Here is a 26629-nt window from a genome sequence, read left to right as displayed (position 1 = left end):
ATAGTTACCTGAACTGTTCTGGGCGCAGCGCACCTGCTGTTGCTCCGTTGCCTGGCATGAAGCATCGGGTCCACAGCGACAACGTTACATTGTTAACGTGCAGCCATCCATCCATTCATCCATCTGCATAGTAGCATGTTAGTTGCCCTCGTGCCAGGTTTGTCACTTCCAGTGCATTGGACAGCGACATAGAGTGACGTTAGGCTACAGTAGGATATTTGTGGGGGTGTAATTACAGGTTATATAGGCTAGTGGAATTATAGGCTAACGAAATGTATACTTGAATGTTTCTGTGTGGGCAGTCTGGGCATAATAGATAATGATGGAAGACAGGAGAGTAGGCCATCAGCCTCTAGCTCAGACAGGTTTAGTAGACCAGAACATAGGTATGCACACAACCGTGTGTGTTTGTGTCTGTGTGTGTGTGTGTGTGTGTGTGTGTTTGAGAGAGAGAGAGAGAGAGAGAGAGAGAGAGAGAGAGAGAGAGAGAGAGAGAGAGAGAGAGAGTGTGTGTAAATATTCCTTTTGAACCAGACAGGCAGGTATTAATGTTATTGTTCTTTCTAATGCCCCCTGTTGTCCATGTTGATAAAAAAAATAAGATCTGACTTTTCCTAAATCCTTTCCCAACCTGAAGAATAGGTTTCCTCTTAGGTAACAGGTGATCAGTGCTCTGTGCCTCCCGACTGAGATTGAGACAGTCAGAACCTATTTAAAGATCTGCATTAGATTGTTACAACACACAACAACACAGCTACAGCCACTCAATGGATGCATCTCAAGTGGCACCCTATTACCTAAATAGTGCACAATTGTTTTACCAGAACCCTATGGGCCTTGGTCAAATTAGTGTACTATAAAGGGAATAGGGTGCCATTTGGGATGCAAAATATGTATTTAGGTGGTTGTTGTATAAACACATCCTCTCTCTGTTCCTTCTGCATTCACACTAGGTTACTGGTGACTGGTGAGCTGTAAAAGTAATTTAATGTGGTAATCTTTATGTCAACCACCTGAGTGCATCCTGGTTCTATCAAGTGTCTTTTCTCCTGGCCTGAAAGAGACTGCTTCTCAGGTTAAAAGGAATTGCATCAGCCTCACAAATTATACAGACAGGTGGCTGTTATATTGCTTTCATAAATTCACCTTTCACATCAGTAGAGGATATACAGTACAATATAGAATGAAGGCCAGGCATACTACGGTACTATTCTGTATGCACTGTAGGATAAGGGACTTCTAGGCCACTTTGGCGACTTGGGATGCATCCAAATTGACACTCTAGTTCCATATTATATCACAAACTAATGCCCTGTGGCTGTGGGTTAGCTAGATGGTAATAAAGGCTTTAACCTAAGCCTCCATATATGATGAGTCATTTCAATATACATACAGACTTGTGTCTGAACGATTTGGTAACTATCCAGAGTCTCTGCTATACGCAAAGGGCATTTCTCATCAGCCGGAGCAGTACTCATCCCAAAAGGCACACTAGCCCACCGACATCATCCCTTTTATTCATGTTGTTGTCCAATAGTGTTAGCTGTTTGGTTCTGTAACCCCCAGAGGAAGAGCAGAAGAGCAGTATTGGGCTGCAGTGGCGAGATAATACAGAAATCACTGATGATGGCTGCCTAGTGGTAATCTCTGCTCTCCACTGACATGTAATCTGGATTATGTCAGAAAGGAAGGGAATGTGGCGCTTCTATGACCTGATAGACTGTAGATAATTAATGCTTCAGAGTCAAGAAGCATGCAACAAAACACAGGGCATATTATTTCTGATTAGAAGGCAAGTTTAGCTGATACTGTGTGTGTTACATTTGCTGTGTTCACGCTGTCTCTGACATTGTGTTTTGGTCTCTAGCCCCCATAGCTGCAGTGTAGGATACATTCAGGAAACCATCGATCACATGGCATAAATGGCATTTCTCTCACAAATGCTTTATGATAGCCACCTGCTATGGCATGATAATTATTTGATTTATTATCATTGTCCTCTTTTTCACCCCCTCCTTTATGACATGCAGTCGTATTGAATTTGGTCCTATGGTTGCCTTACTCCCTTTCTATCAGCATTAATGAACCAAACATAATTATTCAGTCGATACATATGCTACATGTATGCCGAGACTGTAAAGAGATCAATTTTGTAAATGTTTTGCTTAACTGCCAGTATATGGAGGATAAATAACCAGTGAAAGACTGAAGCAGAAAATGGCAAGGCTTGCTGTGTAAATGACTTTCATGACAGTGCTTTGAGAGGTAACTGCGTCCATTTTGGGGCGGCAGGGAGACACGGTGGCTCACAGCTGATAAGGGAGGGAGACACACTGTTTTCTGAGACAAGCATGAGGAAAATAAATGTAATCTAGCCCATGGAGAGAGAATGTTTTGTGAAATGAGAAATGGTTTCTTATCAGTGTCGGAAAGTACTCAGACCCCTTGACTTTTTCCACATTTTGTTACGTTACAGCCTTATTCTAAAATGGAGTAACAAAAAAAAAAAACTATTCAGCAATCTACACACAATACCCCATAATGACAAAGCGAAACAGATTTTTTGAAATGTTTGCGAATTTATTACAAATAAATCTAAGAAATACCTTATTTACATAAGTATTCAGACCCTTTGCTATGAGACTCGAAATTGAGCTCAGGTGCATCCTGTTTCCATTGATCATCCTTGAGAGGTTTCTACAACTTGATTGAAGTCCATCTTTGGTAAATTCAATTGATTGGACATGATTTGGAAAGGCACACACCTGTGTATATATAAGGTCCCACAATTGACAGTGCATGTCAGAGCAAAAACCTAGCCATGAGGTAGAAGGAATTGTCCTTAGAGCTCCGAGACAGGATTGTGTCGAGGCACAGATCTGGGGAAGGGTACCAAAAATGGTCACTCTGACAGAGCTCTAGAGATGGGAGAACCTTCCAGAACGACAACCATCTCTGCAGCACTCCACTAATCAGGCCTTTATGGTAGAGTGACCAGACGGAAGCTACTCCTCAGTAAAAGGCACATGACAGCCCGCTTGGAGTTTGCCAAAAGGCACCTAAAGACTCTAAGACCATGAGAAACAAGATTCTCTGGTCTGATGAAACCAAGATTTAACTATTTGGCCTGAATGCCAAGCATCACGTCTGGAGGAAACCTGGCACCATCCCTACGGTGAAGCATGGTGGTGGCAGCATCATGCTGTGGGGATGTTTTTCAGCGGCAGTGACTGGGAGACTAGTCAGGATCAAGGCAAAGATGAACGGAGCAAAGTACAGAGAGATCCTTGATGAAAACCTGCTCCAGAGCGCTCAGGACCTCAGACTGGGGCGAAGGTTCACCTTCCAACAGGACAACGACCCTAAGCACACAGCCAAGACAACACAGGAGTGGCTTTGGGACAAGTCTCTGAATGTCCTTGAGTGGCCCAGCCAGAGCTCGGACTTGAACCCGATTGAGCATCTTTGGAGAGACCTGAAAATAGCTGTGCAGCAACGCTCCCCATCCAACCTGACAGAGCTTGAGAGGATCTGCAGAAAAGAATGGGAGAAACTCCCCAAACACAGGTGTGCCAAGCTTGTAGCGCCATACCCAAGAAGACTCGAGGTTGTAATCGCTGCCAAAGGTGCTTCAACAAAGTACTGAGTAAAAGGTCTGAATATTTATGTAAATGTATTATTTCAGGTTTTTTTATTTTGAATAAATTAGCAAACATTTATAAATACCCGTTTTTGCTTTGTCATTATTGGGCATTGTGTGTAGATTGATGAGAGGAAAAAACAATTTAATCAATTTTAGAATAAGGCTGTAACCTAACAAAATGTGGAAGAAGTCAAGGGGTCTGAATACTTTCCGAAGGCACTGTATGCTGCATGGGGCTTATGATATAAGGGAATGAAAAGGTTTCTAAGTAGAAGGCACATCAAATACAGTAGTCACTGCAGGAATTTATTCAGCATGCAGTAGGCCATATGTTTAATAGTATGTAAGATGTGAAGAGTTTCATTCCAAAACTATATATCAATTTTCAGAAATTTAGCTTTTATTGTTTAAAGAAATTATGAAAGAGATTGGTGTGTTTTTTCACTATCTAATCATGGCATGGGGTTGTTCAATGACAGACATGTATTTGTTTCAAATCTATCACTTCATGGTTTCATTTCAGAGAGACAAATAATCATATATTTTTTTGCAAAATGGTATACTGTATATCCGCCTCACTCTCAGAGAAAGAAGCAGTACTGCTAGGTTTTACACAGTTAATGTACTAAATAACTACATTTTTTATAAATAAATAAATGTACAAATGATACTGTACATTTGTGACATCAATATAAAAAACTATTTTAAAAAATCATTCAATACAGTAATATGAGATCTGTATGTAAAACATTTACATTTGATATTTGAGTCATTTAGCAGATGCTCTTATCCAGAGCAACAGTAAGTACATTGATCTAAAAATAGCTAGGTGAGAAAACCACGTCACAGTCAAATATACAGGATACGAACATTCCATTCCAGCTAAACAACTGGCATATAGCGTTTAGCAAAATAACACATTTTCATACACATCTCAAATCTATGAATAAAAATATCTGAGAACAGTAATATTTTACACACACACACAAGCAATAATTTCTGATGAAAAAACACAAAGGTGAAACATTTGTGGATATAGTGTTTTGGAAACTCTTCATGTATATTTCATACTGTTATGAGTAACGATGCAAATCCATCACAATGCAATCTGTCTCCAAAGGAAACTGGAGAGACAGATTCACAAGATCTCTTTGGCACATGCACACATCTATTAGATAAAACGTGGGCCATTTTACATTTGATGTGGCTAGTTCACACAATCTTGGATGTCATCCTATACTCAAAGGTAGTCAATTTGTTGTGATAGTATTAGTCATAATTGCTTCAGATTGTTCACCAGGGAGAATCCTTCCTCAGGGATAGCTCATTCCACTCTAGTCAGCCAACACTAACCCAACAGGCTTTTGGCACGCAGGAAGTGTCTCACCACACAAGCGATTGCTTGAATATAGGCCGCCACTCTTGGAAAACCATTCTAGGTAGCCAAAGACAACAATAGAACAACAGGCTTTTGGCAGGCCAACTGGGCTTCTCTTTATGTGTGGGTTGAAGTGGGGAACCAACCTGTATACTGGCAGGTCACAGTCTCACCACAACAGATTCAGACTGATTGAATACAAGCCACTTAGGTGACATAATGAGATGCTAAAAATAGTATTATAGCATTTTTTCTCACACTTATTGACTTCTTTCTGTAGTTGTCGAGGCACATAAAAAAGGAACAGTATTATACTGTATATTAGCTATTGGTTGTTATTTATTACATCTACAGTGAGGGAAAAAAGTATTTGATCCCCTGTTGATTTTGTACGTTTGCCCACTGACAAAGACATGATCAGTCTATAATTTTAATGGTAGGTTTATTTGAACAGTGAGAGACAGAATAACAACAACAAAATCCAGAAAAACGCATGTCAAAAATGCTATAAATTGATTTGCATTTTAATGAGGGAAATAAGTATTTGACCCCTCTGCAAAACATGACTTAGTACTTGGTGGCAAAACCCTTGTTGGCAATCACAGAGGTCAAACGTTTCTTGTAGTTGGCCACCAGGTTTGCACACATCTCAGGAGGGATTTTGTCCAACTCCTCTTTGCAGATCTTCTCCAAGTCATTAAGGTTTCGAGGCTGACGTTTGGCAACTCGAACCTTCAGCTCCCTCCACAGATTTTCTATGGGATTAAGGTCTGGAGACTGGCTAGGCCACTCCAGGACCTTAATGTGCTTCTTCTTGAGCCACTCCTTTGTTGCCTTGGCCGTGTGTTTTGGATAATTGTCATGCTGGAATACACATCCACAACCCATTTTCAACACCCTGGCTGAGGGAAGGAGGTTCTCACCCAAGATTTGACGGTACATGGCCCCGTCCATCGTCCCTTTGATGCGGTGAAGTTGTCCTGTCCCCTTAGCAGAAAAACACCCCCAAAGCATAATGTTTCCACCTCAAAGTTTGACGGTGGGGATGGTGTTCTTGAGGTCATAGGCAGCATTCCTCCTCCTCCAAACACGGCGAGTTGAGTTGATGGCAAAGAGCTCGATTTTGGTCTCATCTGACCACAACACTTTCACCCAGTTCTCCTCTGAATCATTCAGATGTTCATTGGCAAACTTCAGACGGGCCTGTATATGTGCTTTCTTGAGCAGGGGGACCTTGCGGGCGCTGCAGGATTTCAGTCCTTCACGGCGTAGTGTGTTACCAATTGTTTTCTTGGTGACTATGGTCCCAGATGCCTTGAGATCATTGACAAGATCCTCCTGTGTAGTTCTGGGCTGATTCCTCACCATTCTCATGATCATTGCAACTCCATGAGGTGAGATCTTGCATGGAGCCCCAGGCCGAGGGAGATTGACAGTGCTTTTGTGTTTCTTCCATTTGCGAATAATCGCACCAACTGTTGTCACCTTCTCACCAAGCTGCTTGGCGATGGTCTTGTAGCCCATTCCAGCCTTGTGTAGGTCTACAATCTTGTCCCTGACATCCTTGGAGAGCTCTTTGGTCTTGGCCATGGTGGAGAGTTTGGAATCTGATTGATTGATTGCTTCTGTGGACAGGTGTCTTTTATACAGGTAACAAAATGAGATTAGGAGCACTCCCTTTAAGAGTGTGCTCCTAATCTCAGCTCGTTATCTGTATAAAAGACACCTGGGAGCCAGAAATCTTTCTGATTGAGAGGGGGTCAAATACTTATTTCCCTCATTAAAATGCAAATTAATTTATAACATTTTTGACATGCGTTTTTCTGGATTTTGTTGTTGTTATTCTGTCTCTCACTGTTCAAATAAACCTACCATTAAAATTATAGACTGATCATTTCTTTGTCAGTGGGCAAACGTACAAAATCAGCAGGGGATCAAATACCTTTTTTCCTCACTGTACTCACCTCGATGTCCAGTCCTCATCACTCATTGTGTGTGTTTATTTGTCTGCAGTGTAATTGTATTTTCTTAAAATGAGCATATGAAAGACATTACTGTAAGTATATTAATGTAAGTATATTAATGTAAGAATATTAACTCTCCAGTAATTCATCTCTTATTCAGTGAGTCCAGCCCACTTCACGTCCAGCTCCTATACAGTCTCTCTGTGTCTCCGTCTACCACAGACATTGAATTAAAGCCAGGGAAACGCTTCATCACTGCCTGGCTGATAAACAACAACCTTTCCCTCTAACTGTATTTCCCCTGACTGTATTTACAGTCTCTGGACTTGACTGTGACCACAATGGCTTGAGCTTTAATTAAAATTGATCTGTGTGGCTGGCCTAATTTAAATCTGCTCTTTGCATCTGTCACAAGGTAAGCTGCTGTTCAATGGGGGTCATTCATCTGATGTCAATAGGCAAGACAGTCCTCTCCTGTGTTCTCCTCTCCTCTCCTCTCCTCTCCTCTCCTCTCCTCTCCTCTCCTCTCCTCTCCTCTCCTCTCCTCTCCTCTCCTCTCCTCCTCTCCTCTCCTCTGCTTTTCTCTCTTCTCTCCTCTAATTTTTGGAGGTGGATAGATGACTTGTGGTGGGGATATTGTTCCTCACTTTGGTCAAAGCAAATCAACTCTAAATCTGATTAAACAAGTGTAATCTATAGTATAGGTTACACGGTAGGCCCCGTGTAGCTCAGTTGGTAGAGCATGGTGTTTGCAACGCTAGGGTGGTGGGTTCGATTCCCACGGGTGGCCAGTATAAAAAATTAATAAATGTATTCACTCACTAACTTTAAATCGCTCTGGATAAGAGCGTCTGCTAAATGACGTAAATGTAAAACAATTGTAATGGCCTGTTGATTTGAAGGTTAACAGTTAACGTAACTCATTGACTGTCAATGTTTGCATTTGCTGTGAAACTCGTCAGTGGATAGGCCTAAGTAATACAACACGTATTATCTATTGAGTGGCACATTGGGGTATTGAGAATGCATCATTGCTTGTTGAAAGCAGCAAGCCATTGACTCATTGTCATCTGATGAGGGTTGAGTCAGTCAGTATGGCCTGTTTCCTGTGTGTGTGCACCAGAGAGTCTGTATCCGGCCCACCATGACATTTCCATGTGGCCCTCAACAGTATGTATTACATAAGCAAAACCATCCACAATATGCTATCGCATAATAGAAGATACAGTGGTAAAAAAACATTTATTATTAAGCTTTTATTGTCGGACAGACCATTGTTATACCAGTCTTATGATATGTGTTACTATGATGCAGTTCTAAAGAAAGGTTCACATTATATTTTAATGTATCTGTGCCTTAAGTGCTGGGGTAGGGGAATCTGTTTCCAGATAGACCAGGGAACTCAATATGCCACATAGTGGAAAGAGAGCCTGGAGGCATATATAGTATGAGCTTAGTTCACCGCCACACGTGTGAGTGTTTTAAAGTGTGTGTGTGTATGTGTGTGTGTGTGCGTGTATGCGTGTTCACCCTCTGAATGGGATGATGTGACAAACTGAGCCGATTCACATTCAAGCTAAAACAGCCCTACGGTACAATAACACATAACTGACAGTCTTTCTAAGTTACCCAGCCGTATTCATTTCATTTGCCTCCATTCTTTGTGACGTTTGGCACAGAATCCTATCAACATAGAGCAGAGTTTAAAATGGCCGCCAGCCTTTTCTCTCTCAACTGGTAGCAGTGTGACCCTTGGGGCCCAGTGAAGTACTGTAGTGGTAAATGGTAGATATCAGAGGAAAGCTGTCAGAGAGATGTGCTACTGCGGTGTAACTGGAACTCCCTGGGCTTTGTTTATTTTGCCTATGGCCCTAAAACATGGCTTCAACTAGGCCTACATGGCCAAGCTGCAAAGTCAAACTTGACTATAACGGGAATTTTTTTTTGCCCTACAATATGCTTATTTTAAGGTTAAGGGTAGGGTTAGAGCCTTTCCTTTGATCCTCCACTTCCTAGTGTCTGTGCTTGCTCCTGGTTGGCTGAAGTGTAGGTGTGTTTGTGTGTGTGTTGGGGTCAGACCGGGAGGGGTCCATCTCTATTACTGTAAGTCAGCAGAGTAAAGCTTGAACAGGAAGTGAGGTTATGTGTGCCTCCCAAATTACACCCTATTCCATATCTAGTGCAGTAGATAGGGAATAGGGTGCCATTTGGAATGCAACCTATTTGATAGGTGTGGCAATCGCTTGGTTACCCTGGTGTGTGTGGTTAGCATGATGTAGCGCCTAGCACAACAGAACAATGTGTTCACTCACAGGGCTTGTGAACAGAGCTAGTGTGTTCTGCAGAGCAACCACACAGCAACACTTCTCTCACAGCCAATTGCAGCTCAAATTCAGACCTTAACGTACATTCAAGTACATTCAATTCAATGGAACGCTGCGTTTGCCCTGCAACATTGCGTTGCAGAGGTAGTTGCAGTATGTTCTGTGTGGTATCAAACATATGCGTCAAACTGAATGCGTAGACTGCTTGACAGAAATGGTAGCAGAAGATGAATGATTAACTTTTGTTGCACACATATCCAGATGATGCTGCGTACCATTTTGCGCAATGACGCTGTCAGGGTGATGGAGGCGTAAACACTCCTGATACCTCTCCCCCAGACCATTATACACACAAACAGACACAGGCCCTCTCACTCATGCCCTTTAAAATCAAGCTGCTTTTTCACACAGACCGAGCGGGGGCTGAGGAGGAAGATAAGAGGAGGGAGGAAATCTCATCTGCATTCAGCTGTTAAATAAAAACACAACCTTTCAATGAACCTCACAGCCAGTCAGCCAGCCAGCCAGCCAATCACCTCACAGTCAGCCAGCCAGCCAGCCAATCACCTCACAGTCAGCCAGCCAGCCAGCCAATCACCTCACAGTCAGCCAGGCAGCCAGCCATTAGCCTACAGGCAGCATATTTGAGAAATGTTGTGTGAAGAAGCATAATAAAAAGCCTATCACTATCAACCTGAAAATAAAATATATTTAAAATGTAGATTTGTTCCTGTGGGAGACTGTGAAATGTTAGGTTTTGGACATGTACTGTAAACTGTCCCTGGGTATTTTATGGGCCATATTGTATTGGTCTTCTGTCTAATAGCCTAGTAACATCCATTCATTATCCACATTGATTGACAGCTCGATTCAAATCAAAATAAAGAAAGAGGGAGATGTGAACGAAGCTTGTGGCTGAAAACTCCTCCTGGCTAATCTGGGGGATTAGGAGCTATAAATGGCAGCCAGTCGCTTGCTGATGATGAATGCCATAAACGGACATCTTGTGTCAAAACAGGTCCCCTTCTATAAGAACTATATATGGCAGTCGCTTGCTGTTGATGAATGCCACGAACGGCCATCTTGTGTCAAAACAGGTCCCCTTCTATAAGAACTATATAAGAACAAGTGTTCTGGATCACACTGTAATGTATTACAGACAGAAGCCTCAGGCAGTAACAGACAAATGGCTTTCTGAGCCAGAGTGTGTAAAATGTCTTTCTCATCTATTTTTTTTATTTATTTTTACTATTTTCTACATTGTAGAATAATAGTGAAGACATCAAAACTATGAAATAACACATATGGAATCATGTAGTAACCAACAAAGTGTTAATTAAATCAAAATATATTTTATATTTGAGATTCTTCAAATAGCCACCCTTTGCTTTGATGACAGCTTTGCACACTCTTGGCAGTCTCTCAATGATTCCATATGTGTTATTTCATAGTGTTGATGTCTTCACTATTATTCTACAATGTAGAAAATAGTAAAAATAAAGAAAAACCCTTGAATGAGTTGGCGTTCTAAAACTTTTGACCGGTAGTGTATGTAAAGCTGTTAAAGGAAAAGGAAGTGAAGAGGTGCAGAGGAGAGAAAAAGAGGGAAAGCGAAAGCTGGAGGGAGAGAGAGATAGAGAGTGAGGGAACCTGGGAGACGCTGCCACTTCAGAGCCTTCCGGCAACTGTCTGCCACCGAGCTGCCGACACACACACGGGCAAGCACACACACACACACAGACACACACAGACACATACAGCGCATGGCCACATATTATTCATAAACACTCAAACACTCATAGAGCAGGGTCCTTTACACTCACACATGCACAGACAGAACCACCCACAGGAGTCACAACCAGATCCCCTTAACCATATGGAGCAGCGGCAGCCCATAGAACACAGACTGACACCCTACTGAACATACACATACACCCTCCATAGATGCGTAGAACACCTGGGCCACCTTGCTCAATGATATCAATAGGTTGTCTCTACTGAGACGGTTATGTATTGTAACATGCAGTTCAACTCCCGGTGGGATTGCAGAAATGTCCTTCTAATGGTTTTCTCTCTAAATTAATCCATAGCTTGATTAGCCTAGTTACTCCAGGGAATGCTGGTAAATGTCATCATGGACCAGGTTGTTGCTGTGATGCGGTTAATGAACAAAACTGTTTTAACATTCAAGTATAATCTTCCTCTTCTCTCCTCCCCTTTCCTCTCTTCTTCTCCTCTCATCCTCTCCTCTTCAAGGATAACCATTCAGATGAATAGGAAGTGGAACCTCTTCATGTTGAATATGATGATTCATGCCATATTTGTCATCACTCCATCTTTCTGTCCCTCTCTTAATGTTTTAGACGTAAATCACAATTTTGTGTTGTCGTTCCCTGTGAGGAAATATACACAATGATCACTTAAATCACCCTAAAAGTACAGCGGATGAGGTCTGTTAGGATATTAACAGCAGCTATGACGTACGCCCATCTATTATCTACATGAAGGCCTTACTCAGTGAGGAGAAAGAATGGAGAGACACATTTAGGAGCCGTGATTGCAGAGCTTTTTGGTGACTCGTTGGGTGTGGAATTTGTTTACATGTAGAGTACATTTACAGTTGAAGTCGGAAGTTTACATACACCTTAGCTAAATACATTTAAACTCAGTTTTTCACAATTCCTGACATTTAATCCTAGTAAAAATTCCCTGTTTTAGGTCAGTTAGGATCACCACTTTATTTTAAGAATGTGAAATGTCAGAATAATAGTAGAGAGAATGATTTATTTCAGCTTTTATTTCTTTCATCACATTCCCAGTAGGTCAGACATTTACATACACTCTATTAGTATTTGGTAGCATTGCCTTTAAATTGTTTAATTTGGGTCAAACGTTTCGGGTAGCCTTCCACAAGCTTCCCACAATAATTTCGGTGAATTTTGGCTCATTCCTCCTGACAGAGCTGGTGTAACTGAGTCAGGTTTGTAGGCCTCCTTGCTCGCACACGCTTTTTCAGTTCTGCCCACAAATGTTCTATAGGATTGAGGTCAGGGCTTTGTGATGGCCACTCCAATACCTTGACTTTGTTGTCCTTAAGCCATTTTGCCACAACTTTGGAAGTATGCTTGGGGTCATTGTCCATTTGGAACACTCATTTGCGACCAAGCTTTAACTTCCTGACTGATGTCTTGAGATGTTGCTTCAATATATCCACATAATTTTCCTTCTTCATGATGCCATCTATTTTGTGAAGTGCGCCAGTCCCTCCTGCAGCAAAGCACTCCCACAGCATGATGCTGCCACCCCGTGCTTCACAGTTGGGATGGTGTTCTTCGGCTTGCAAGTACCCCCTTTTTCCTCCAAACATAACGATGGTCATTATGGCCAAACAGTTATATTTTTATTTCATCAGACTAAAAGGTACGATCTTTGTCCCCATGTGCAGTTGCAAACCGTAGTCTGGCTTTTTTATGGCGGTTTTGGAGCAGTGGCTTCTTCCTTGCTGAGCGGCCTTTCAGGTTATATCAAATCAAATCAAATCAAATCAAATTTTATTGGTCACATGCGCCGAATACAACAGGTGCAGACATTACAGTGAAATGCTTACTTACAGCCCTTAACCAACAGTGCATTTATTTTAAACAAAAGAAGTAAGAATAAAACAACAACAAAAAAAGTGTTGAGAAAAAAAGAGCAGAAGTAAAATAAAGTGACAGTAGGGAGGCTATATATACAGGGGGGTACCGTTGCAGAGTCAATGTGCGGGGGCACCGGCTAGTTGAGGTAGTTGAGGTAATATGTACATGTGGGTAGAGTTAAAGTGACTATGCATAAATACTTAACAGAGTAGCAGCAGCGTAAAAAGGATGGGGGTGGGGGGGCAGTGCAAATAGTCCGGGTAGCCATGATTAGCTGTTCAGGAGTCTTATGGCTTGGGGGTAGAAGCTGTTGAGAAGTCTTTTGGACCTAGACTTGGCACTCCGGTACCGCTTGCCGTGCGGTAGCAGAGAGAACAGTCTATGACTAGGGTGGCTGGAGTCTTTGACAATTTTGAGGGCCTTCCTTTGACACCGCCTGGTATAGAGGTCCTGGATGGCAGGAAGCTTTGCCCCAGTGATGTACTAAGCCGTACGCACTACCCTCTGTAGTGCCTTGCGGTCAGAGGCCAAGCAGTTGCCATACCAGGCGGTGATGCAACCAGTCAGGATGCTCTCGATGGTGCAGCTGTAGAATTTTTTGAGGATCTGAGGACCCATGCCAAATCTTTTTAGTCTCCTGAGGGGCAATAGGCTTTTTCGTGCCCTCTTCACGACTGTCTTGGTGTGTTTGGACCATGATAGTTCGTTGGTGATGTGGACACCAAGGAACTTGAAGCTCTTATATCTATATACAGTGAGGGAAAAAAGTATTTGATCCCCTGCTGATTTTGTACGTTTGCCCACTGACAAAGAAATGATCAGTCTATAATTTTAATGGTAGGTTTATTTGAACAGTAAGAATCAGAATAACAACAAAAAAATCCAGAAAAACGCATGTCAAAAATGTTATAAATTGATTTGCATTTTAATGAGGGAAATAAGTATTTGACCCCCTCTCAATCAGAAAGATTTCTGGCTCTCAGGTGTCTTTTATACAGGTAACGAGCTGAGATTAGGAGCACACTCTTAAAGGGAGTGCTCCTAATCTCAGCTTGTTACCTGTATAAAAGACACCTGTCCACAGAAGCAATCAATCAATCAGATTCCAAACTCTCCACCATGGCCAAGACCAAAGAGCTCTCCAAAGATGTCAGGGACAAGATTGTAGACCTACACAAGGCTGGAATGGGCTACAAGACCATCGCCAAGCAGCTTGGTGAGAAGGTGACAACTGTTGGTGCGATTATTCGCAACTGGAAGAAACACAAAAGAACTGTCAATCTCCCTCGGCCTGGGGCTCAATGCAAGATCTCACCTCGTGGAGTTGCAATGATCATGAGAACGGTGAGGAATCAGCTCAGAACTACACGGGAGGATCTTGTCAATGATCTCAAGGCAGCTGGGACCATAGTCACCAAGAAAACAATTGGTAACACACTACGCCATGAAGGATTGAAATCCTGCAGCGCCCGCAAGGTCCCCCTGCTCAAGAAAGCATATATACAGGGCCGTCTGAAGTTTGCCAATGAACATCTGAATGATTCAGAGGAGAACTGGGTGAAAGTGTTGTAGTCAGATGAGACCGAAATGGAGCTCTTTGGCATCAACTCAACTCGCCGTGTTTGGAAGAGGAGGAATGCTGCCTATGACCCCAAGAACACCATCCCCACCGTCAAACATGGAGGTGGAAACATTATGATTTGGGGGTGTTTTTCTGCTAAGGGGACAGGATATCATGGGCCTAGCCAGTCTCCAGACCTTAATCCCATAGAAAATCTGTGGAGGGAGCTGAAGGTTCGAGTTGCCAAACGTCAGCCTCGAAACCTTAATGACTTGGAGAAGATCTGCAAAGAGGAGTGGGACAAAATCCCTCCTGAGATGTGTGCAAACCTGGTGGCCAACTACAAGAAACGTCTGACCTCTGTGATTGCCAACAAGGGTTTTGCCACCAAGTACTAAGTCATGTTTTGCAGAGGGGTCAAATACTTATTTCCCTCATTAAAATGCAAAACAATTTATAACATTTTTGACATGCGTTTTTCTGGATTTTTTTGTTGTTATTATGTCTCTCACTGTTCAAATAAACCTACCATTAAAATTATAGACTGATCATTTCTTTGTCAGTGAGCAAATGTACAAAATCAGCAGGGGATCAAATACCTTTTTCCCTCACTGTAGGACTCGTTTTACTGTGGATATAGATACTTTTGTACCTGTTTCCTCCAGCATCTTCACAAGGTCCTTTGCTGTTGTTCTGGGATTGATTTGCACTTTTCACACCAAAGTATGTTCATCTCTAGGAGACAGAACATGTCTCCTTCCTGAGCGGTATGACGGCTGTGTGATCCCATGGTGTTTATACTTGTGTACTATTGTTTGTACAGATGAACGTGGTACCTTCAGGCATTTGGATATTGCTCCCAAAGATGAACCAGACTTGTGGAGGTCTACACATTTTTTTCTGAGGTCTTGGCTGATTTCTTTAGATTTTCCCATGATGTCAAGTAAAGAGGCACTGAGTTTGAAGGTAGGCCTTGAAATACATCCACAGGGACACCTCCAATTGACTCAAATTATGTCAATTAGCCTATCAGAAGCTTCTAAAGCCATGACATCATTTTCTGGAACTTTCCAAGCTGTTTAAAGGCACAGTCAACTTAGTGTATGTAAACTTCTGACCCACTGGAATTGTGATACAGTGAATTATAAGTGAAATAATCTGTCTGTAAACAATTGTTGGAAGAATTACTAGTGTCATGCACAAAGTAGATGTCCTAACCGACTTGCCAAAACTATAGTTTGTTAACAAGAAATGTGTGGAGTGGTTGAAAAACAAGTTTTAATGACTCCAACCTAAGTGTATGTCAACTTCCGACTTCAACTGTATTTCTATGCAAATTTTCACACCGTCTGGATCACGATGAGGGAAATTAGCACAGGTTAATTAGCATGGTGTGGAATGTCTGATAACATTGTCTCTCCATCTGTAATTCTGGCTGACTTGGCTTGTTGTGTGTGTGTGTGTGTGTGTGTGTGTGTGTGTGTGTGTGTGTGTGTGTGTGTGTGTGTGTGTGTGTGTGTGTGTGTGTGTGTGTGTGTGTGTGTAACTTGGCGTGTTGCCATCCCTCCTCTGCAGGGCATCTGTCAGTCATCTGTCCAGTCAGCTTCGGATTTATAATCACACATGCATTTTGCAGTGCAGTGTTTCATTGGGCCAAAGATTCAATCTAACGCTAGGCAGCCATGTACTGTATTCTCTCCCTACCTACCTGCCCACTGGACTGGATGAGTGGGCAAAGCTAAAGCTAATAAATCAGAAAGTAGGATTCCCAATGATGAAGCTGATATGATCACTTATATGATGTGCAGTGTATATTGTGTATTGTGATGTGTATCGAAGGGAATACGATATTTAGACTATATGAATAATCAGGGATGGCTGATAGATGTGGCCCATGCCATGTTAGTTGAAATGATTGAATAGCTCATGCTCATACAAGCATTACGGTGAGTCATCATGACAGTCTCTGATGGAACAGGCTAGGGTCTGTTTTGTCCTTTTGTCCATGTGCCTTTTGGCATCGCCTGCACAAATGTCTCTGATGCTATCTTACTCGGAGCCTTCAACATTTCAGACCCTATTACTTCAGATGGCTCAATGACTATTGGACCAAGGTACAGATAATGTAGTGGTATTATCATTGTCATCTTGTGTGGTGAGCAATGGAGCGTTGGTCACTTTGGGTGTGTCTCAATAGTCTCCCTTCGTCTCCCGCAATCTACACTGACATGAATGAACTGAACAGGTGAAAGTAATTTCATGGTTCAGTTGGCATCCTCCATAATTGATTTTGTCTGTGTGTTCAGATCAGTAAAGGGGAGGAAGCCACTATTCTTTGTACAATGGGTCGTGGGGACGACTATTGAGATGCAGCCTTTGTACTGCAATATGGGTAGTGGGGCTGATACAATTTGTTCATGGCGCTCCTGTTTAGCTAGCTGATCTGTAGCCGTCTCATGTTCTGAGAACATCACTCTTATCAGACATCACAGTCACAGTAAAGAAGGCAAGGCTGCCATGTGCCATGAACATTGTGCCAGTGTTGCCAGGGTAACAGCGGCTTCTGTTCCAACACACTGTGGTTGTGGTTGAGGTTTTCATGGCTGTAAAAATGTTGGTGGAGCCTTTGGGTTTGACTGACAGATTGGAAAAAGGGACGTCATATTATAGAAATAGAATGGTTATTATAACGTCATTTCTTACAATTTTGCGGACGGCACAGCATAATCTTTTCAACCAGAGATTGAATGTCCTCTACACTTGACTTTTCTAATACTGTAGTTAAATGGCGCTGTGATGCAGCATGGTTGTGTGTTGATGAGGATTAAATGGCAGCACTATCCTGCTCTACCACTTGTTAGCCGATGCCTGAACACAGCTTTGGCCTCTGATGTAACGTGTTAGGTGTTAGATGACACCTACCCTATGATGTCACAGTGCACATTAAGGTCATTCAGTCACTACACACATAACTGACCTACAATCATGTTATAGAGCTGTAATAGTCTATAGTGTTTTGTTATGAATATCTACATTTTAACACTGTAGGTCTGTTCTATAATTATTTGTTTATTATTGAGGGGACAGCAATATTTGAATTTGAATAGTATTATTTCACACCGATTTGAACCTGAATGACCTGTGCTCCCCAAGGAGCAAAAGGTTAGCCTAAGTGTTGTAAGTTAGTGTTTGACCTCAATGGTCAATTACAATTATTTAACATATACTGTAGTGTACAGCCCTCAATATTCCTACCGTTTATTTACCACATTTACCCGTAAACCACTGTGTTATTCACATACAGGTACACTATATATACAAAAGTATGTGGACACCCCTTCAAATGAGTGGATTCGGCTATTTCAACCACACCCGTTGCTGACAGGTGTATAAAATCGATCACACAGCCATGCAATCTCCATAGACAAACATTGGCTGTAGAATGGCCTTACTGAAGAGCTCAGTGACTTTCAACATGGCACCGTCATAGGATGCCACCATTCCAACAAGTCAGTTCATCACATTTCTGCCCTGCTAGAGCTGCCCCGGTCAACTGTAAGAGCTGTTATTGTGAAGTGGAAACATCTATGAGCAACAATGGCTCAGCCGCAAAGTGGTAGGCCACAGAAGCTCACAGAACGAGTGCTGAAGCGCATAGTGCATAAAAATCGTCTGTCCTCGTTGGCAAAACTCACTACCAAGTTCCAAACAGCCTCTGGGAGCTTCATGAAATGGGTTTCCATGGCCGAGCAGCCGCTCATAAGCCTAAGAGCACCATGCGCAATGCCAAGCGTCGGCTGGAGTGGTGTAAAGCTCGCCGGCATTGGACTCTGGAGCAGTGGAAACACGTTCTCTGGCGTGATGAATCATGCTTTACCATCTGGCAGTCCGACTGACAAATCTGGGTTTGGCGGATGCCAGGAGAACACTACCTGCCCCAATGCATAGTGCAACTGTAAGGTTTGGTGGAAGATGAATAATGTTCTGGGTCTGTTTTTCAAGGTTCGGGCTAGGCCCCTTAGTTCCAGTGAAGGGAAATCTTAACGCTACAGCATACAATGACATTCTAGATGATTCTGTGCTTCCAACTTTGTGGCAACAGTTTGGGGAAGGCCCTTTCCTGTTTCAGCTTGACAATGCCCCTGTGCACAAAGCGAGGTCCATACAGAAATGGTTTGTCGAGATCGGTGTGGAAGAACTTGTCTGATCTGCACAGAGCCCTGACCTCAACCCCATCGAACACCTTTGGGATGAATTGGAACGCCGACTGCGAGCCAGGCCTAATCGCCCAACATCAGTGCCTGACCTCGCTAATGCTCTTGTGGCTGATAGAAAGTCCCCACAGCAATGTTCCAACATCTAGTGGAAAGCCTTCCCAGAAGAGTGGAGGCTGTTATAACAGCAAAGGTGGGACCATCTCCATACTAATGCCCATGATTTTGGAATGAGATGTTCGACAAGCAGGTGTCCACATACCTTTGGTCATGTAGTGTATATACACTACCGTTCAAAAGTTTGGGGTCACTTAGAAATGTCCTTGTTTTCGAAAGAAAAGCTATTTTTTTGTCCAAAAAAATAGCATTAAATTGATCAGAAATACAGTGTAGACATTGTTAATGTTGTAAATGGCTATTGTAGCTGGAAATGGCTGATTTTTTATGGAATATCTACATAGGCGTACAGAGGCCCATTATCAGCAACCATCAGTCCTGTGTTCCAATGGCACGTTGTGTTTGCTAATCCAAGTTTATCATTTTAAAAGGCTAATTGATCATTAGAAAATCCTTTTGCAATTATGTTAGCACAGCTGAAAACTGTTGTGCTGATTAAAGAAGCAATACAACTGGCCTTCTTGAGACTAGTTGAGTATCTGGAGCATCAGCAATTGTGGGTTTGATTACAGGCCCAAAATGGCCAGAAACAAATAACTTTCTTCTGAAACTCGTCAGTCTATTCTTGTTCTGAGAAATGAAGGCTATTCCATGCGAGAAATTGCCAAGAAACTGAAGATCTCGTACAACGCTGTGTACTACTCCCTTCACAGAACAGCGCAAACTGGCTCTAACCAGAATAGAAAGAGGAGTGGGAGGCCCCGGTGCACAACTGAGCAAGAGGACAAATACATTAGAGTGTCTAGTTTGAGAAACAGACGCCTCACAGGTCCTCAACTGGCAGCTTCATTAAATAGTACCCGCATAACACCAGTCTCAACGTCAACAGTGAAGAGGCGACTCCGGGATGCTGACCTTCTAGGCAGAGTTGCAAAGAAAAAGCCATATCTCAGACTGGACTGATGGTTGCTGATAATGGGCCTCTGTACGCCTATGTAGATATTCCATTAAAAATCAGCCATTTCCAGCTAAAATAGCCATTTACAACATTAACAATGTCTACACTGTATTTCTGATCAATTTGATGTTATTTTAATGGACAAAAAAATTGCTTTTCTTTCAAAAACAAGGACATTTCTAAGTGACCCCAAACTTTTGAATGTAGTGTACCTCAATACTCCAGTATCCCTGCACATTGTGAATTTGCTATTGACCCTGAATACATTCTTCTGTTTTTGTCTTTTTCATCCTCTCTTATTTCTTACTTCTCCTGTTTTTTAAAATGTTTTTTTAAAATACTATTTTGATGTTGAATACTGCACTGTTGGATAGGGCTTTTAAGTAAGGTCACTGTACTTGTGCATGTGACAAATAAAACTTGAAACTTGAAGTAGTCCAGACTCATGATATTCTCAGTAGTACAGATAAGCCTCATACACAGTGCTGGAAAAAGTACTCAATGTCATACTTGAGTAAAAGTATAGATACCTTAATAGAATATGTCTCAAGTAAAAGTGGAAGTCACCCAGTAAAATACTACTTGAGTAAAAGTCTAAAGTATTTGGTTTTAAATACACTTAAGTATCAAAAGTAAATGCAATTGCTAAAATATACTTAAGTATCAAAAGTAAAAGTAAAAGTATAAATCGTTTCAAATTCCTTATATTAAGCAAACCAGATGGCACAATTTTCTTGTTTTTTTTAAATTGGCAGATAGCCAGGGGTACACTCCAACACTCAGACATAATTTACAAACAAAGCATTTGTGTTTAGTGAGTCCGCCAGATCAGAGGCAGTAGGGATGACCAGGGATGTTCTCTTGATAATGAATTTGACAATTTTCCTGTCAAAATGTAACAAGTACTTTTGGGTGTCAGGGAAAATGTATGGAGTAAAAAGTACATTATTTCCATTAGGAATGTAGTGAAGTAAAAGTAAAAGTATAAATAGTAAAGTAAAGTTACAGATACCCCCCCAAAAAACTACTTAAGTAGTACTTTAAAGTATTTTTACTTAAGTACTTTACACCACTGCTCATACATCAATTGGAGTTATTTTGTGAAGCACTGTAACCCACAGAGCTTACAGTAGGTTGGCCTCAGAAGTAAATATCACAGAGTTTGTGGTTGCTGGTTTAAATTGGAGAGCTGCTTACATGTACAGTAAATCTATTGACTGGCCTGTTATTCCAGCAGGCATTTGATGTGGTGTGGTTGGACTGACTTCCGGTTATGTCCCAGTGCTAAGTGCTTTCCCATCAACTCCACTCTCACCTGAGATAACCTTTCTGGCCTTAGACATAGACCCTGGTCTTACCTATTAAAAATGTCCATTACCCCACCAGTACAGAATACACACGCATGCACACACACACATACAGTATGTACAATTTTTACTATCTATGTGTGGGTGTAGTAGTACTGTGGTGTGGATTATAATGATAAGTGGGTAGTAGGTGAGATGGAAAGTAGCCAGGAGACCCAGTCACAACTCACAAGGGAATTACTGCCATCTGCACAGCACACACACACACACACACACACACACACAGAGGAGTCCAAAGCCTGCTGCCAATTATATTAATGACCCTAACAACACCGGGGCCTGAGCAGGGAACAGGGGGCGTCGCCTTAAGACCTCAGCAGATTTGTGTGAAGGACCTTTGAGTTCAACACACCCTCCTCCTCCCCTCACACACACACACACACACACACACACGAATGTGAGCGAACACATACATACTAACACACACGCGTGCATGCGTATACACACACACACACATACGCACACACACAAGACCGTGCATACTCACATACACACACACACACCAGCTCTCTCTCCATGTAGCACAGCTAGATAACAGGAAGGCTAAAAATATCTCCTGCCGATTAGGTAAGTAAAGAACTGAAGAGAGAGAGAGAGAGAGAGAGAGAGAGAGAGAGAGAGAGAGAGAGAGAGAGAGAGAGAGAGAGAGAGAGAGAGAGAGAGAGAGAGAGAGAGAGAGAGAGAGAGAGAGAGAGAGAGAGAGAGAGAGAGAGAGAGAGAGAGAGAGAGAGAGAGAGAGAGAGAGAGAGAGAGAGAGAGAGAGAGAGAGAGAGAGAGAGAAAGAAAGAGAGAGAGAGAGAGAGAGTGTGTGTATGTTTTCCATATGAGTGTGTGTGAGGGCTCGCTGAACTCTTACGATTCTGCCCCAGTACAGTTTTGACATGAAGTTATATCAAAAGCAGGTGCCCACCTGTAGTTTCTGTTAATGGGATGCAGGTAGGGAGGGGTGTATGAAAGGGGTGCAGTGGTCAATGTGTGGGGTGGTGTCGGGGGAATGGGGGTTACAGTACAGCAAAACCTATAGTTTCCCCAAATCCCCTTAGCTTCTTCCAATCTGTCCATGTGACGGTGAAACAATGTAAGCCTCTTAGTCCTGATCCACAGCCTGTGGAGAGGTTAGTGTATGTAACAGGGCTGTAGATGTTGTCCCTTAGGCACAGATCTGCAAAAAGGGTGCTATCTAGAACATAAAAGGGTTCTTCGCCTTTCCCAATAGGAGAACCCTTTGAAGAACCCTTTTTGGTACCAGGTAGAACTCTTTTGGGTTTCATGTACAGTGGGGAAAAAAAGTATTTAGTCAGCCACCAGTTGTGCAAGTTCTCCCACTTAAAAAGATGAGAGAGGCCTGTAATTTTCATCATAGGTACACGTCAACTATGACAGACAAAATGAGGGAAAAAAATCCAGAAAAACACATTGTAGGATTTTTCATGAATTTATTTGCAAATTATGGTGGAAAATAAGTATTTGGTCAATAACAAAAGTTTCTCAATACTTTGTTATATACCCTTTGTTGGCAATGACACAGGTCAAACGTTTTCTGTAAGTCTTCACAAGGTTTTCACACACTGTTGCTGGTATTTTGGCCCATTCCTCCATGCAGATCTCCTCTAGAGCAGTGATGTTTTGGAGCTGTCACTGGGCAACACAGACTTTCAACTCCCTCCAAAGATTTTCTATGGGGTTGAGATCTGGAGACTGGCTAGGCCACTCCAGGACCTTGAAATGCTTCTTACGAAGCCACTCCTTCGTTGCCCGGGTGGTGTGTTTGGGATCATTGTCATGCTGAAAGACCCAGCCACGTTTCATCTTCAATGCCCTTGCTGATGGAAGGAGGTTTTCACTCAAAATCTCATGATACATGGCCCCATTCATTCTTTCCTTTACACGGATCAGTCGTCCTGGTCCCTTTGCAGAAAAACAGCCCCAAAGCATGATGTTTCCACCCCCATGCTTCACAGTAGGTATGGTGTTCTTTGGATGCAACTCAGCATTCTTTGTCCTCCAAACACGACGAGTTGAGTTTTTACCAAAAAGTTATATTTTGGTTTCATCTGACCATATGACATTCTCCCAATCCTCTTCTGGATCATCCAAATGCACTCTAGCAAACTTCAGACGGGCCTGGACATGTACTGGCTTAAGCAGGGGGACACATCTTGCACTGCAGGATTTGAGTCCCTGGCGGCGTAGTGTGTTTCTGATGGTAGGCTTTGTTACTTTGGTCCCAGCTCTCTGCAGGTCATTCACTAGGTCCCCCCGTGTGGTTCTGGGATTTTTGCTCACCGTTCTTGTGATCATTTTGACCCCACGGGGTGAGATCTTGCGTGGAGCCCCAGATCGAGGGAGATTATCAGTGGTCTTGTATGTCTTCCATTTCCTAATAATTGCTCCCACAGTTGATTTATTCAAACCAAGCTGCTTCCCTATTGCAGATTCAGTCTTCCCAGCCTGGTGCAGGTCTACAATTTTGTTTCTGGTGTCCTTTGACAGCTCTTTGGTCTTGGCCATAGTGGAGTTTGGAGTGTGACTGTTTGAGGTTGTGGACAGGTGTCTTTTATACTGATAACAAGTTCAAACAGGTGCCATTAATACAGGTAACGAGTGGAGGACAGAGGAGCCTCTTAAAGAAGAAGTTACAGGTCTGTGAGAGCCAGAAATCTTGCTTGTTTGTAGGTGACCAAATACTTATTTTCCACCATAATTTGCAAATAAATTCATTAAAAATCCTACAATGTGTTTTTCTGGATTTTTCCCCCTCATTTTGTCTGTCATAGTTGACGTGTACCTATGATGAAAATTACAGGCCTCTCTCATCTTTTTAAGTGGGAGAACTTGCACTAAATACTTTTTTCCCCCACTGTATTACCCTTTCCACAGAGAGGGTTCTACATGGAACATAAAAGGATTCTACCTGGAACCAAAAAGGGTTCTCCTATGAGGACATGTTTTGGAAGAGCTGAATCAGTATGCACAAGGCTGTAACAACTGCATAATTGTCATATAACATAGATATTATTACTTTTAGTCCAGGTGTACAAGTGTGCTAAGTTTCATGCTTTTATATTCCTTTATTTGATCAAAGTGAACTTTTATACTAATATACTAAACATTTCTGGTCTATTTTGTATGCAAGAGGTTGGCAATTCTAGAATGTTCATGAATGTAAACAAAAGTATCGTAAAAGTATCACATAGTCTTTCTACTGTTCATTCCTTTGACTAAAAGGTGTTCTGTAGAGTACGTAGCCCTACTGTATTCAGACTAAAAGGTGTCCTGTCCCCTTTCTGTTTCAGACTACCTATGTTCCCCAGAGGAAAACGTTCACATGATCGACTTCACACGGTTCAAGATCCGAGACATGGAGACAGGGACGGTGCTGTTTGAGATCACCAAACCCCCTGCACCAGGTACATGCTATGTTGAAACTACCGTATTATACAGCACAGATATTAGATACATGTACTGTGTATAAGCTATATGTTGGTAATGTATTTTATGGAGACATGGAGACAGGGACGGTGCTGTTTGAGATCAACAAACCACCAGCACCAGGTAAGTAAAAGGCCTGTCTGTGCTATATATAACCGTTAGTATTTGTGTTCCCTAACATATTCATATTCATAGATACATGTTAACATATCACAACCGGCCGTGATTGGGAGTCCCATAGGGCGGTGCACAATTGGCCCAGCGTCGTCCGGGTTTGGCCGGTGTAGGCCATCATTGTAAATAAGAGATTGTTCTTAACTGACTTGCCTAGTTAAAAATAAAAGGTAAAATAAAAATAAAAAAATAAATATGCTCTCTTATTAGAGCCTAGGATATATGACTTGTGGCACTAAACTACAGTTCATAGCCTCTGATGACGAAGAGCTTTTAAGACCTACTGTATGTATGAGCAGCATATACCTCTGGGTTAACTAGGCCCAGGCAGTATTATGCATGATTCATGAATGAATTACTCCTGTTAGCTAGGTCTCCACTGAGAAGGGGTTATTTCGCTGTGTGAGTTGATCATCTAAGCCTCTGAAACAGTGTCTATTCAGAGAGGTACACAGCAGAGAGACCGTGCTTCAAAACAGCAGGCTTGTTAACGCGGTGTCTTTTGTGACACTGTGGCAGCGGGCGAAAAGAAGGACTTTGACCCCAACGGAGGCCGCTTTGTCCGTTACCAGTTCACCCCTGCCTTCCTGCAGCTGCGCCAGGTCGGAGCCACGTAAGTCACAGCTAAGATGGCCAATAGTGGGTGTGGGTGTGTAAGGGTGGTGGTGTGGTGGCCATTCAGTGCCATGCTGTTCTCTTCTGAGAGCAGACAGATGGGGAGGGCTATTCTCGGAGAGTGAGAGGTGGTGTGTGTGTGTGTGTGTGTGTGTGTGTGTGTGTGTGTGTGTGTGTGTGTGTGTGTGTGTGTGTGTGTGTGTGTGTGTGTGTGTGTGTGTGTGTGTGTGTGTGTGTGTGTGTGTGTGCGTGCCTACGTGCTTGTGTGCGTGTTTGTGTGTGACAGATACCAAGGAGGCAGGAAGGCCATACAGTAGGGGGAGAAAGAGAGAGGGAGAGAGAGAAAGAGAGCGGGAGAGAGAGAGAAAGAGAGAGGGAAAAACGGAGGCAGAGTGAGGGAGAAAGAGAGAGAGAAAGAGAGGTGAGAAAAAAGACAGTCAGGCCAGTTGTTATTAATTCACCTTTTACTGCAGTGGGCTAAGTCAGGGTCTCACAGAGGGTTTATTGGTAGTCTTAAACAAATCTACGTCACACACATAGTTATGGGCTTAAAGAAAAGAAGACAGCTGTACCATGTCAGATATAGAGTTGAAATGTATTACATTTGGAGTTTGCATCCCAATATTACACTTTATATACATCACAGAAGACTGAAATATAACAAAACCTTTTGACATAGAAACACCAGATTTCCGGCAGTTTAAAAAAAATAATGTTTATTAATTATGAAATTATGAAAAATATGAATAACATTCCACCCATGAGGCCACTAGTCATTTGACTGCAGGAAAGGGCTACTGTAGAGGGGGCAAATGAGGAAACATGGAATTATACTTTGGTTCTGCAACAAACTATAACAAACAAATGATGTGTATAAGTGTGTTTCCAATAGTTTATCGGATCTCTCTGTCCCCCTGTTCTCTCTGACACAGTGTGGAGTTCACAGTGGGAGACATGCCCATCAACAACTTCAGGATGATTGAGAGGCACTACTTCAGAGAGCAGCTCCTCAAGAGCTTTGATTTTGAGTTTGGTTTCTGTATGCCCAGCAGCAAGAACACCTGTGAACACATCTACGAGTTCCCCCCTCTGTCAGAGGACATCAGTGAGTATAGACACACATAGAAACAGAGACGCAGACATAGCATGCATTTCCTGTACCCATACGACACAGTCCGACACACACACACACACACACACACACACACACACTCACTCAAACACACACACGCATACACACACAC

At 42.4% G+C, this 26629-nt stretch overlaps 1 protein-coding gene across 1 annotated transcript in view; it reads left to right on the top strand.

The window, feature by feature from the left end:
* The window catches only part of LOC311105848 (protein unc-119 homolog A-like), a gene marked incomplete at its 5' end in the record, with an annotated part of 28659 nt that overhangs the window by 331 nt on the left and 1699 nt on the right, over nt 1-26629 (top strand). The window contains 3 exons of the mRNA XM_084148060.1: nt 24461-24574; nt 25290-25383; nt 26318-26490. Of these exons, the coding sequence (XP_084004186.1) occupies nt 24461-24574; nt 25290-25383; nt 26318-26490 (381 nt within the window). The remainder of the gene's footprint in view (nt 1-24460; nt 24575-25289; nt 25384-26317; nt 26491-26629) is intronic.

The sequence above is a fragment of the Coregonus lavaretus genome (genome assembly GCF_964263955.1).
Source record: "Coregonus lavaretus genome assembly, chromosome: 30".
In the NCBI taxonomy this organism is placed as follows: Eukaryota; Metazoa; Chordata; class Actinopteri; order Salmoniformes; family Salmonidae; genus Coregonus; species Coregonus lavaretus.
The sequence above is the reverse complement of the archived record's forward strand: the minus strand, read 5'-3'. Positions and strand labels throughout refer to the sequence as shown.